Here is a 13,966-nt window from a genome sequence, read left to right on the forward strand (position 1 = left end):
TTGAAAATAAAATAAACACGCAACAATTCATTCTGCACTATTTTTCCATGTGAGTCAGTGAGTGTGACCGGTGACTAGCTGCTCCAGCCAATTATGTGATTCACATACGTATTTGCGCAGTTTATCAACGTCATTGACAGGCGTCCTCATGTGCCGCTATCAGTGTTGTGGCTGATGTGGAGTGAAGACTCGCTAATGATGCTAAGTGCTTTTTAACCCCTTAACGTTCCGACGGCCTGCCCTCGGGCGCACTGTTACGCACTGTTTTGCAGCGGTTTTGAGTTTTAAACATGAGGAAACGGACAAAACAAAGGAAGTACGCAACCGAGGACACTGTGGATGTTTGTACAAGTTAAACTAGAGGCATTTCGGACCCAGAGCGGTTCGTGGAACCGAGTGAAGATCTCATGGTGGACTGAGGAGTAGAGGGACCTTATGATTTGATGGTCTGGATGCTGTTCCTGATCGGTAAACGTGGTTTATTCTGCTATTGACTTAATTGTGGGTCAAATGTGTATTATGTGTAATCATTAGCATTAGCTAATCCCAATCTGCGCCCCCCCCCCCCCCAACCACCACCAATCATTAACGCACACACTTGGGTGAAGTGTCTTGCCTAAGGACACAATGAGAGAACTAAGGACACAATGAGAGAACTAAGGACACAATGACAGAAGTTAGTCTGAGCGGGACTCGATCCTCCAACTTCTAAACACTGTGCCACTGTTGCAGAATGACTGTCACACTGTCACATGTACAGTGTGTTCTTAGTTTCCAGTGTGTGTTTGTTGACATTTTTAAGTGTGTGTGTGTTTGTTCACTATTTGCAGTGTGTGGTTTGTAAATATATATTTATTTTGACCCATACCACTTGTTTTGAATAGAATTGTTCAGAAGCCCCACATGAAAAAAAAAAGATCAAGGCCAGTTACGTCGCCCGGACTGGCGTTACCGGGGCCCCACCCTGGAGCCAGGCCTGGGGAGGGTGCTCGGCAGCGAGCGCCTGGTGGCCGGGCCTTTCCCCACGGGGCCCGGTCGGGCCCAGTCCGAAGGAACGACGTGGGGCCGTCCTCCCCGTGGACCCACCACCTGCGGGAGGAGCCATGCGGGGCGGGTGCAGAGAGATCCGGGCGGCAGTCGAAGGCGGGGACCTCGACGACCGGATCTCTGGACATGGAGACTAGCTCTGGGGACGTGGAACGTCACCTCGCTGGGGGGGAAGGAGCCTGAGCTTGTGCGGGAGGTTGAGCGTTACCGGCTAGATATAGTCGGCCTCACCTCCACGCACAGCTCGGGCTGTGGAACCCAACTTCTTGAGAGGGGTTGGACTCTCCATTTCTCTGGCGTTGCCCGCGGGGAGCGGCGGCAAGCTGGTGTGGGCTTGCTCATTGCCCCACAGCTCAGCCGCTGCGTGTTGGGGTTCACTCCGGTGAACGAGAGGGTCGCGTCCCTGCGCCTTCGGGTCGGGGACAGGTCTCTCAATGTTGTGTCGGCCTACGGGCCAAACAGCAGTGCAGAGTACCTGGCCTTCTTGGAGTCCCTGGGAGGGGTACTAAACAGTGCACCAACCGGGGACTCCGTTGTTCTCCTGGGGGACTTCAACGCCCATGTGGGTAACGACAGTGACACTTGGAGGGGCGTGATTGGGAGGAACGGCCTCCCCGATCTGAACCCGAACGGTGTTTTGTTATTGGACTTCTGTGCTAGTCACAGCTTGTCCATAACAAACACCATGTTCGAGCACAAGGGTGTCCATCGGTGCACGTGGCACCAGGACACTCTAGGTCGGAGGTCGATGATCGACTTTGTTGTCGTGTCATCTGACCTCCGACCGCGTGTCTTGGACACTCGGGTGAAGAGAGGGGCTGAGCTGTCAACTGATCACCACCTGGTGGTGAGTTGGATCCGCTGGCAGAGGAGGAAGCCGGACAGACCTGACAGGCCCAAGCGCATCGTGAGGGTCTGCTGGGAACGTCTGGCGGAGCCCTCTGTCAAGGGGGTCTTCAACTCCCACCTCCGGGAGAGCTTCTCCCTGCTCCCGGGGGAGGTTGGAGACATGGACTCCGAGTGGGCCATGTTCTCCACCTCTATTGTCGATGCGGCTGCTCGCAGCTGTGGTCGTAAGGTCTGTGGTGCTTGTCGCGGCGGCAATCCCCGAACCCGGTGGTGGACACCGGAAGTAAGGGATGCCGTCAAGCTGAAGAAGGAGTCCTATCGAGCCTTGTTGGCTCGTGTGCCCTTTGTCACCGGTTCTGTTCATTATATTTATGGACAGAATTTCTAGGCGCAGCCAGGGGCCGGAGGGGGCCTGGGAACCACAGGATTTCATCTCTGCTGTTTGCAGATGATGTTGTCCTGATGGCTTCTTCGAGCCAGGACCTGCAGCAGGCACTGGGGCGGTTTGCAGCCGAGTGTGAAGCGGCTGGGATGAGAATCAGCTCCTCCAAATCCGAGGCCATGGTTCTCGACCGGAAAAAGGTGGTTTGCTCTCTCCGGGTGGGTGGTGAGTCTCTGCCCCAAGTGGAGGAGTTCAAGTATCTTGGGGTCTTGTTCACGAGTGAGGGAAGGATGGAGCGGGAGATTGACAGGCGGATCGGTGCAGCGTCTGCAGTGATGCGGTCGCTGTATCGGTCCGTTGTGGTAAAGAAGGAGCTGAGCCCAAAGGCAAAGCTCTCGATTTACCGGTCAATCTACGTTCCTACGCTCACCTATGGTCATGAGCTCTGGGTAATGACCGAAAGGACAAGATCGCGGATACAAGCGGCTGAAATGGGCTTCCTCCGCAGAGTGGCCGGGCGCACACTTAGGGATAGGGTGAGGAGCTCGGTCACACAGGAGGAGCTCGGAGTAGAGCCGCTGCTCCTACACGTTGAGAGGAACCAGCTGAGGTGGCTCGGGCATCTGCTCAGGATGCCTCCTGGACGCCTCCCTAGGGAGGTGTTCTGGGCATGTCCCACCGGAAGGAGGCCCCGGGGAAGACCCAGGACACGCTGGAGGGACTATGTCTCTCGGCTTGCCTGGGAACGCCTTGGGGTCCCACCGGAGGAGCTGGAGGACGTGTCCGGGGTGAGGGAAGTCTGGGAGTCCCTGCTTAGACTGCTGCCCCCGCGACCCGGCCCCGGATAAGCGGAAGAAAATGGATGGATGGATGGATATTTTATATACAAATACACATTATACATTGTGTTTTGATATGTTATGTAAATGTACAGTAATAGAGCAGCCAGGTGTGCAGATACAGATTCCTCTCAGTGTGTATTGGTCACTGAATACTGTCAATAGTTTATGAGTTGTAAATCAAATCAAATTATTGTGTCATATACTGAAAAAGAGTTGCCGGACTGTCTCCCAGAGCACAGTAGGACAGTCTCACTCAGTGCACAGCAAAAGCTTCGCACAATGGCTTATACTCATAATACAAGTCAGAGCTTTATAATAAAAATGTTAAGTGTGTTTTCAACATTGGAGTTTACAGTTGGCTTGGTTTGGTTGGAAGCTCATGTTTTGCCATAGTTAAAATTAAATATTTATACTTCCAATAGCATTAACATACTACACAGGTCATGAGCAAGATTTTTGTTATTTTCATTGTATACGCGGGCTAAAGCACTTAATTAAAAGTCTTATACGAGAAATCTAAATGTGGTAATTTGATTCTTTTAATAAACCATTTAACTTGGATAGATGCGATGTCAGCATGACCACAGTACGCACGTCTGATGTTGCTGACAGTGGTCCATGGGACCGCTCAGGGAGTTTGTGTGTTTGTTCAGACTCGTGAGAAATTAGAGGGAACATTGCTTGTGGCTAAAACACACCATGAGGACTGTACACGGTGGCGGAGAAAAAGCTTTTTGAACGACACAGACAGACCCAGGTCACCTGTGTAGACAGAGGCAGGAGGAGACGTGTTGTTGATATTAAGTTGATCTAACTTGCTTCATCAAACAAACATGCAAAACAGTAGCTCTGAAGCGCCCATTCATAAAAATATATGTGATATGATCACTTTTTTGCCCAATTCCAACCACTTTCACTGTCACCGCAGACTATGTTGGTCAGCCCAAGGTCAGCTGTGTTCAAACCACTCTCAGTCTGCACCAGAGTGCGAGTGGAGCAGCTCGGAGACCTCCTGTTTTAAGTGCTCTCGGACCGGCCGTTTACGCAGCCCAGGATGCGACTGTTGGATTCAGACCAGTCAAAGCGCACTGCTCTTGAAGCGAATGCTTTTATGTCGACCTTACTAGTGGCAGTGTGAAAACGACCCAAGACTCCACCGACCAATTAATCAACTAAACAATTAAAGGCTTACAGCCCTAATTGAAACAAACCGTAACTCTAATAACATGGCAATGCTTGTAAGAAAAACTGAAATGAGATCTTATTAGATTCATACTCTTTCATTCATTGACACAGTATATTTTACTGCAGAGGTTCCTAAAATTGAAACACGCTGATTTAACATGTTTTGCCACTTAAAATTATGGTCACTGTCTTCATTTCACTGTGCTGTTCAACAGTCTGATGTTCACTGGCCCAGTACAATAAAGCCACTTACTCAGACATGGGTCTTCTCTCTCGCAGGGCCAGGCCTTGGCTCACCAGAGAGTCTGCAATGCTCACAAACTGCCCCATGGTGTTAGAGCAGGACAGAGTGACTGGCACAGGGCGTTCCTCACCCACCTCCTAAAACATGCAAACAGTATCGTGTGAGGGGCATACATATGTACAACACAAGCAAGTATTTATCACAGTGTGGGGACTAATATCTGTACACACTCATGTTATGGAGATCGTTCTTATGGGGACAAAATTCAGATGCCATGACGGAAATCCTTTAATATTAGATCGACATCATTTAAAGCTGTATGTGTGTATGTTATGCATGTAAACCCGACAGAAATGTACAGTATGTGTAAGTGTGGTTCATGTATAGAACTTAGGGGCAAAGTACACAAACCTTTGCTGTTAGGATGGCTGAAGCTCCGCTCAGATAGAATGAGATGAAGTCACAGGCAGTAGCTGTCCACGTGGATCGGCCTCCTGCCGGTCTGACCAACAGTGAAGTCAGTTGAAATATAAAATAGTGGGGGAATTTTACTTCTATGGGATATTAACTGCTAACACACAACATATTTAGATAACTGTGTTACCTTTTATTGTTTTGACAATACTATATTTGCTGAAAACAAAGTATTAACATGTTTTATAAGTTTCACTTTTGTTTTTGATACTCTGAGTCTCCCCTCCCTTTGCTCTACGGGCTAAGTCACTCCAATTTAGAGAGCTATCACAACACAATCAGTGTGAATCCAAATAATAAAACTACTGGACATTGCATGAGGTTTGTCAAGTTGCTGTTTACAATTTTGTATATTTATGAAGAATTGTTGTGTGGGAGCATAGGTGATGTAGGCTTGTGGGCTGAGCATTGAACAGAATCTGACAGCTAACGGTAAGAGCGGGTTGAATGCTGCCTGGGGTAGATTTCTAAAATATTCAAACATGCACGAATGACATCTAAAATTTCTTCAGGCATGTTTTTGAGGAGGGAGCAATCTGGCACATAATTTCACCAAACTACAGAACACTGTAGGCTCACATGTGAAAAAGCCCCAAGAGCATTGGCCTTTTGATATACTCTGATTTAAAATAAAATTAAATAAATAGGTTCAATTACTGCTGGTTATTTTATTTCATAGTTATTTTTTAAATTTAGAAGCTGAAAATAAATTATTATTGTTATAATTATTGTAATTGTTTAGTTGTTTTTTTTACAGTAGAAGTACTGATAAGAGTACCGATAAATAAGACAAATATCGATATCTCAAGTTTTTAGAGTGAATGTGTTTTGCCACTCCTCCTAGTAACAATTATGATAAGGTACAGCTTTAAAACCGCTTTGTATATGCTATGGACCCTGGACGACTGAGGGATTACATAGACATACATTTGTTGCTTAACATAGCACCAAGCTGCCACACAAGAAGGGAAATCATCGATCTTTTAACAACTCAAGCTGAGGTGACCTAATAAGATGAGCTGCTGTCTTTCTGACTCTCGCAATACATTGTGGTCTGTATTGACTGGTTGCATGGTCTAGTGACCATCACAAAGTGTACTTTGGACAAGGCCAATATAATACTGGAGGACACATATGATTATGAAAAACAACCCAGAATTCAGTTTATTAAAATATATTTGTATAGACATTCATGAATTCTGCTCCTCTGTGTGCATTAAAGGGGCTCAGATTCTGGGGCTATCCAAGTCATGGTTCACCTGATGTTGTAGAGAGTGCATTCCAGGGCCAGAGAGCCCACCAGCTCAGGGGGCAGCAGCAGCAGGTTGCTTATGTGCAGCTTTGCCTTGTTGCCATGGTCACAGCGAATGACCTGTTGGATGAGAAAAAGTTCAATAAGTCTAAAAGACATAAAGCCATACTGAAGAGGAACTGTGGCACTGTTTAAAGCTACTTAATCTGTTTATTTTCTTTCCCTCACGTCACAAAACCAACACAGTGCCAATCCGAGAATCGGTGAAGCCCTAGGTCTATTTGACTCCAGTTCTATGAAGGTTGAATGTTACATGGAAGCTAAGATATTCATCCATACACTTGAAATTAAATCACAGCTCATTTTAAAGTGTCCATACTCCATCATTCATTTTGTCTAAATTAAAGCTTTAAAAATTTACATTACATTCAATTCCGACTGGTATTAAAGCTACCATTTATAATGAAATTCGGTGGCCCGGCCCAACAGTGCCCAACAGTGCCAAAAAGTGCAAGTGATTATCATGTTAGTACTGTCTCCCCAGAGCCATTACACTAGCAAGGACCATACCACAACAATGGCATACAATAAAGATATTTATTGATAAGGATGACTGGGTAGAGACTCAGGATGGGGACTCTGTCTTAGGTGGTCAGCTGATTCAGGACCCCATTCCCCTGAAGATGGTGTGGTCTTCAGGCTAAAAGATGAACAAGAAATACAGGGTGGGAGAGAAAGGTCGAAAGAATGGAGGTGGGGTTGGCGGGATAGGCTTGTAGAAAAAAGGCTTCTGAGTAATTAGAGGTGTGGTTGAGGTGAGCTGTGATTTGCTGGAGAGGAGCAGAAGGAGGTTGAGACGTGATCCTGCTCCTGAATCTCAGTTGATCAGATTAACGCCATTTGTCAACCAAGGAGTGTGTGTGTGTGTGGCATTTGTGGAAGGTACCAGGTTACTGTTGTCAAAAGGCTCACACACTAAACTATTATCTTGATGCCAATCGAGCTAGCATGACAGCATTAAATATTTCTATCAATTTCCAATTATTGGAACAACTCAGAGGTTAAATTTTTGGGTGTCACATTATACCAAACAGTGAGATGGACAACTCATATAAATAATACTGATACAAAAATTGGTAGAAACATCTCAATAATTAGAAGAAATGCAAATGAAAAAAGAAAAGTTCAGAATCCAGCTGCAAGACTAGCTCTCGGCTGCCCTTTCAGAACTAATGTTAACTGCTATGCATCAGAAACTGATGGATGAAAGTGAAAAACAGACTGGTATGGTCTTTGAGCCTGTGCTCACTGCCCACCTGCAACACACATGTGTTTAATACAAGTACAGTCCCCTATGCAACCTTTACCTCTACCTAAACCAAGAACTAATGCACTAAAAAAACAAAGAAATCAATGTTTGAAAATGAAAAAAATGTTACATGGTTAATGCTAATCAAGCACTGTGAATAACTTGAGTGTATGTTTCCCTTGTGAGAGAACTTGCTGTTAGGTATCACCAATGTGCATTACAGTTAATGAACTGTCAATGTGTAATGCTTTTATTTCAGGGAGAGACCCAATGAAGAGTAGTCTTTGCACTTGCAGAGACTAATGGGTATCCTTTAATAAACAAGTAAATGACATAAACAAAGATGTTGTTGGAACTAAATGAAAGATAATCTGCTCTCTCCCAGACCCCGTTGATATGAGGAGCACAGTACATGGTGTGTGGAGTGCAGTGAGTACCTCTGCGATATTGTAGGACAGGATATCAGCACAGAGTCAGGCCTTCTCCCAGACCCCGCCCAGACCTTGCTGATGTGAGAAGCACAGTACATGGTGTGTGGAATGTAGTGAGTACCTCTGCAATATCGCTGGACAGGACATCAGCACAGAGTTGGGCCCTTTCCCAGATCCCATTGATGTAAGCAGCACAGTACATGCCTGCCTTCCACACCACATCCTCCGGCTTCCTTTGAGTACATTCCTTTCTGAGCAGTTCACACACCCTGAAACCACAAAGCACTCTCATCATTCACAATACAAACAACACTAACGCATCAAAAGCATATTAAAACAATGTTTGTTGGTGACACGGTTGGATTATGCATTATGATTGTAGGCATATATTTATTCATTTCTTTATTTCAGGATATTCTCTTTTTATATGAACTTATTGCCTTCCACATTTTTGCTTGAAAAGTAAAGCAATCTGCATGTTCAGTTAGGGAACAATTCCTGGCAACATTATCTTGAGAATAAAAATAAATGAGAATTGATTGAAAAAAGCCTAGAATATTAAAGGAAGAATACATTCAATGAACGTCATGTGGGAAAGGCCCAAATTTACTTTGAAGTGGCACAGGAAACAGTTGACTTACAAACTTGTGCTTTTACAAGGTAAAAAGTTGATATTTGGCTCTCTCCTTTTATTTGATGAGTCTAGTTAGAAACTAAACTTAAATTAAACTAAACTAAAATTATCCGACATAGCTTTCAAACTATCTGCAAAATATACAATATATCATATAGTATATTTGATCATGAGAAAATGTATTACTTTGAATTACATTAAATCATACATGTGATGAGATTGCATGAGATCAGATGTATCATGAAACATTTAAATCCCCACACACAAGAGGATACAAGAGCCTTACAGACCTATCTGAGTGGTGTGGTAGGGCACACTGACCGTTTGAGCCACGGGTCGTACTTGGTGAGCTGTACATAGAAGCTGCTGGGGGAGTTGACGTGGCTGATTCGCACCTTGACCTCTTTGAGCTGGGCAGGCAGTGGGAGTTGGGGCTGGAAGTCAGAGGGGATGTCTGCTGCACTGGCCCCATCTGAGCCTGGCTCCAGAGGAGGGTCCCACACAGTAGAGTCCTCACTGCTGTGTCTGCTGCTGTTCTGGCTGGATCTGAGCAAGACCACACAATACAGGCCCATCCTTAGGAGATCTTTCAGCACTTCACTTAATGCACCACATAATCCAATGTTATTTTTGTAATCCATCAGAAATGCCTAAAACTTGGGCACGTAATTGTAAAAGTATTGCACAAATGTGAACTATAGATTCTGAAAACTTAGACCATGACAGAGGCTGACCAATAGGAGGAATGGGTGGAGACTGACTGAGCTGCATAGAGATGTATTAAACATAGAAGATTACAATTCCATGTTTACCATCATATCATGATATCACTCAATCCTTCTTCAAAACAAGTACTTCAATATTTGTAGTAAGATCTGTCATCTTCAATACTCAATACAGGTCAAGAAGTCTGTAATTAGCTCAGGAGATTGGTCAATGCTAGAAAAGGTTTCCATCAAGGCAATGTTTTAGAAACCAAATTTTACATTTCTTGATTTCCAAAACAATGTCCATACCTTTGAAACCTTTCTACCATGCTGTCAAGTACTGCACATAGCCTCAAGTTCTAATCAACAACAACAACAACAACAGACAACTATCCATTGACTTTTTTTGAATGTAATAAATACACCTCCTCGGGTGTACGGTGACATGATGTCTGGTGACACGTCTGGTGATATTATGCAAGTCAGCCTCATCCAAACAGACAAGACCACGGAGCTGATGGTGCCACAAGGAAGAAGAGGAGTTCTCAGCAGACATTCTTCACTGGAGAGCAGGCACTGGGGAGGGTTGTCAGCTTAGAGTACCTGACACCCTCACCACGCCATCATGAAGGACCACTAGTCACACTCCTGCCCACAGCTGAAGGTTAAGACCTAACATCCCTTTCTTCCCTTTCATAAAAGACAGGTAAATTCCAAATTGTGCTTTTGCAAGTAAAAGAAACCGACTCACTCACCCATCTCTTAAACAGGCCAGAACCTCCTTCACCAGCTTTTCCCCAATATTGTCCAGAGGTCCATTCAGGCTGCTCTCAAACAATTTAACGGGGACAGGTCCATACCGAGGTCTTTTGGCTGTTGGGATAAAGGAGGGAGGATTTCCAACAAGACTACATGATAAACATGTACTGGAATGGATATACAATGGATTCTCATGAATATGTACCTGTAGCCACCATTGTGACCAGTTTCTGGTTGGCCAGGCTGATAAAGCGAGAAGAACATGCTTCACTCCAATTCCTTCCATCCAGAGGAACCACATCAGAGAGGCAACAGTGGATAGCCTAGAAAACCAGCAACTCAAGAGCACAAAATAGAAAAGCACCAGCCCTAAACATGTAAGATCTGTAATAATTAGGCACTGACAAAATCGCTCATCATAATCTTTTAACATCTCTTCTAACAGTTTTCATAAAAACACGTCAAAATTGGTCAAACGATACAAAGCCCATGTGCAATAAAAGGTTATCAATTACATTTTAAATAAAATGTTGGGCATGGTCATGGTGATTTTTAAACAAAATGTTTGAAAATTTTTGAAAAAAAAAAAATTCTAGGTTTCACAAACGTCAGTTTTGAATGGGCCCAATGAAGCCACATGAACATTACTGGGCTGGATGTAGTAACATGCAAATTAAAGCTCTATCTTTTAAGACGGCTCTATAAAAGTCAATCTATTTGTCATGGACTTGGGAAAGAATTTACAGAGAGGCTCTTCATAATGGGGAACAATGTGACAAAGTCAGATCATTGTAACTTTTATTGTTAGTGTAAAAAATGGGGAAAAGTCAAGTAAATCGTGCCTGAAAAAAAATACGAAATAATGTTTTTATTGCATACAGTTTACTCCGCACACGTCCTACTCATTTGAGAACTTTTGCCGTGCCCTGTTTAAGTCTATTAGTCGATGCACATGGCATGTCCTTAGTCAAATAAACATTTTTAGTTGACAACAGCTATGACCTGTGCATCTTTACATTTCTTTACCAGCACCAACCCGGCCACAGGTAACCTCCAGACTCCACAGGTCACCTCAAGACTCCACAGGTCATGGACATTACAGGCACATTATAATGCAGAGGTTCAGTTGGACTTAGTATGTACCATCGCAGGGAGGGCGAAAAACTCATCCTTGATTTTCCTCAGGTCTGTTACCGGCAGGATCTCCTTATTACCAAAGTCCACATACACCACCTCCACCTTTCTACCACCTGGATGACCTGCGCACATACAGAATCCAACTGCAACTGCAAAAAGGCAACTGCAACAAGGAATTTTCAGGATTAAATAACCACCAAAGCTAAAAATCTACATTCATTTGAAGATGGCAAGAGGCATATTTTAGCTAAACTGAAAGGGTGGTTTGAGAGCAAAGTGAAGGAGACCTAAAAATGAAAAAAAAAAATTTAAACAGAAATGATGGATTATAACTTGCCATCTGGGTACAACAGCCTTCTCAGATCCTGGTCAAAAGCACATCATGTTCATTGTAGTTGTGTAACTGGCCTAAAAATGTATTTTGAAAAATGAAGGAAACCCGGCAACTAAGATAAACTCAGTTGTATAACTCCAAAATATTTTTTGGAGTTGACTGTCTCCAACAAGAGCAATTCATTAAGAGTTAACTCTTAAACTCAGGGTTTGTTGAACCTCTTTTTTGACTTCTCTTGAAAGGCGTTCCAATCCAAAACAGTATGACCTATAGAAGAGTACCTGTGATCTGAGCCCTATACCACATCTTATCCTCAAACAGAGCCACGCAGGCCTCTCCGATTACAGGGCAGTAGATGCGTAGGTCCTCCTCTTCAGACTCCAGGGGAGTACTGTAAAACTTCTGAAGCTTTTCTGACAGAAGCAGTGACTCCATGTTATCCACCTGTCAGCCAACAACAATCAGAGGACATGCTTTCATTCATTTAACTAATGCTTGTTCACGTGTATTAGAATGAACTACCAGTGTGGTACCATCTGAATGTAGTATACCTGGTGCAGTGAGGTACCAACTGAATGTAATGTGACTGGTGCTGTGTGGTACCAGCTGAATGTAGTGCAAGTGGAGCTGTTTGGTACCAGCTGAATGTAGCAAGATTAGTGCTGTGTGGCACCAAATGAATGTAGTGTGACTGTTGCAGTGGGGAACCAACTGAATGTAGTGTGACTGGTGCAGTGTGGTACCAGCAAAATGTAATCTGGCTATTGCTGTGTGATACCAGCTGAATGTAGAAGTCTCCTGGGGTGTGGATATAAGACACCACAGCATTGAGCTCGGTGTGGGTCCTGGGGCTGACTGGAGGATAGTACAGTAAGGGTTTCTTACTCACTGTCACAGGAGAGTAAAACCTACACAGGACACAAACACAGATGAATCAGTGATGCAGACACTTGATAATAACAGTGTGTGCACATATTTACCTGGCCACCTCAATGAAAACCAAGTGTTCTCGGACTGATATGTGGGGGCCACTGGCCCTGTTCAAAGGAACTTTCTTCAGGTCCACCAGCAGAGAGTCTTTATCCTGTCCCAGAGTGTGCATCTTCACAGTCGTGGAGTTAACCATACTGCAAAATTCAACCTGTGCCTCTTTAGTCCAGCCTTTTGTCTGTAAGATCACAGGAAGATCATACTGTGATTGAAACCAAGGCATATTTTATCCTGCACTAAACAAGCAAGATTAATCTTTAGTCATTGCTTGGACAACTCTATATGCTCTAATCTGAGCATATAGATTAGAACACATGAAGAAAACAAGCTGTCAGAATTAAAGTGTGTGTTGTTAACAATTGAACAGAGAAAAGGAGATTGGCTGCTGCTTTCAATGATGGAGGACAATATAAAGTTGTAGAAGCAGTGAGAGTAGTGTGGTTGTTACCAGGTCATAGGGCACCAGATCCTTGAGGCAGCAACGGATGGCCTGCGGAGCAAATGAGTCCAGCTCAGCCCTGGCCACGTCCACCATTCTGCGCAAGTAGTTGTTGACTGCCTTGAGTAATGCATCAGACTCTCTGTTCTCACTGTGCATACAAAACACATATAAACACCAGTGCCATGAACAAATTGAGGTAAGTGTTTAAAAATGAGGACCTTTTAACAGTGATAGCTGTGGTAAGACCAGTGTCAATGAAGAACACTTGCACACTGGCTATATGCATGACTGGGCAGCACTTGACTCTGCCAGTGTATCCAGCCTGAGACAACTCCATCACTCTGGCCCTGTGCCACAGACCATCTTTATATTTGACAAAGATCAGAGAGCCTACAAGACACAAACACAACAGCATTACTTACAATATGCTCAGCATGTGTCCTCTTCGTCTCTTTATGCTCATCTATAATTTATGAGCCTTATTTTGTCCCCAATCTTAGCGGAGCAGAAGCAATGACAAGGTAATCTGCTAGTAGATAGTGTCAGCATGGGTGAAGTCTGCAATATTTACACCAGGATTAACATAGTCCAACCTGGACATGTTCCCTTGTTAAAGCTACTGCTGTGTTAAAATTGGGGAAAGACACCCCTACATTTACATTTTTTGGTAGATGACTACAATGAATAGTCTGACACCCCTAGCCAGTTGAATAAAATCAGGCTCACACTGCACGTATCTTACATGTAGTTCAGGTGGGTTTCCTGTTGGCTGCACTCACCTGTGTCCAGTGTGTGGGGGGCACACAGGAGGCTGCTGGGCTTGGAGCAGAACAGGTTGATCTTCTTAGATAAGAGCTCGCCCTCCTTCTTCTCAGCCACATATTGCACATAGAAGTGATTGGGGTTCACCACATGGGTCACCACAACCCACTGTGTCACTGAAAGATA

General features: G+C 44.4%; 1 protein-coding gene across 1 annotated transcript in view; it reads right to left on the reverse strand.

Annotated features, from left to right (window-relative positions):
- Window positions 1–13,966, reverse strand: part of rnf17 (ring finger protein 17) — a 61,816-nt gene that overhangs the window by 26,783 nt on the left and 21,067 nt on the right. The window contains exons 12-25 of the mRNA XM_055230735.1: window positions 13,798–13,956; window positions 13,237–13,408; window positions 13,025–13,166; window positions 12,567–12,754; window positions 12,365–12,494; window positions 11,868–12,030; window positions 11,259–11,374; window positions 10,321–10,438; window positions 10,112–10,229; window positions 8,971–9,195; window positions 8,137–8,284; window positions 6,283–6,395; window positions 4,961–5,051; window positions 4,559–4,686 (exon numbers count right to left, since the gene is read on the reverse strand). Coding sequence (XP_055086710.1) covers window positions 4,559–4,686; window positions 4,961–5,051; window positions 6,283–6,395; window positions 8,137–8,284; window positions 8,971–9,195; window positions 10,112–10,229; window positions 10,321–10,438; window positions 11,259–11,374; window positions 11,868–12,030; window positions 12,365–12,494; window positions 12,567–12,754; window positions 13,025–13,166; window positions 13,237–13,408; window positions 13,798–13,956 — 2,011 coding nt within the window. The remainder of the gene's footprint in view (window positions 1–4,558; window positions 4,687–4,960; window positions 5,052–6,282; window positions 6,396–8,136; window positions 8,285–8,970; window positions 9,196–10,111; window positions 10,230–10,320; window positions 10,439–11,258; window positions 11,375–11,867; window positions 12,031–12,364; window positions 12,495–12,566; window positions 12,755–13,024; window positions 13,167–13,236; window positions 13,409–13,797; window positions 13,957–13,966) is intronic.

Source organism: Periophthalmus magnuspinnatus, chromosome 21 (assembly GCF_009829125.3).
Source record: "Periophthalmus magnuspinnatus isolate fPerMag1 chromosome 21, fPerMag1.2.pri, whole genome shotgun sequence".
Lineage (NCBI taxonomy): Eukaryota > Metazoa > Chordata > Actinopteri > Gobiiformes > Gobiidae > Periophthalmus > Periophthalmus magnuspinnatus.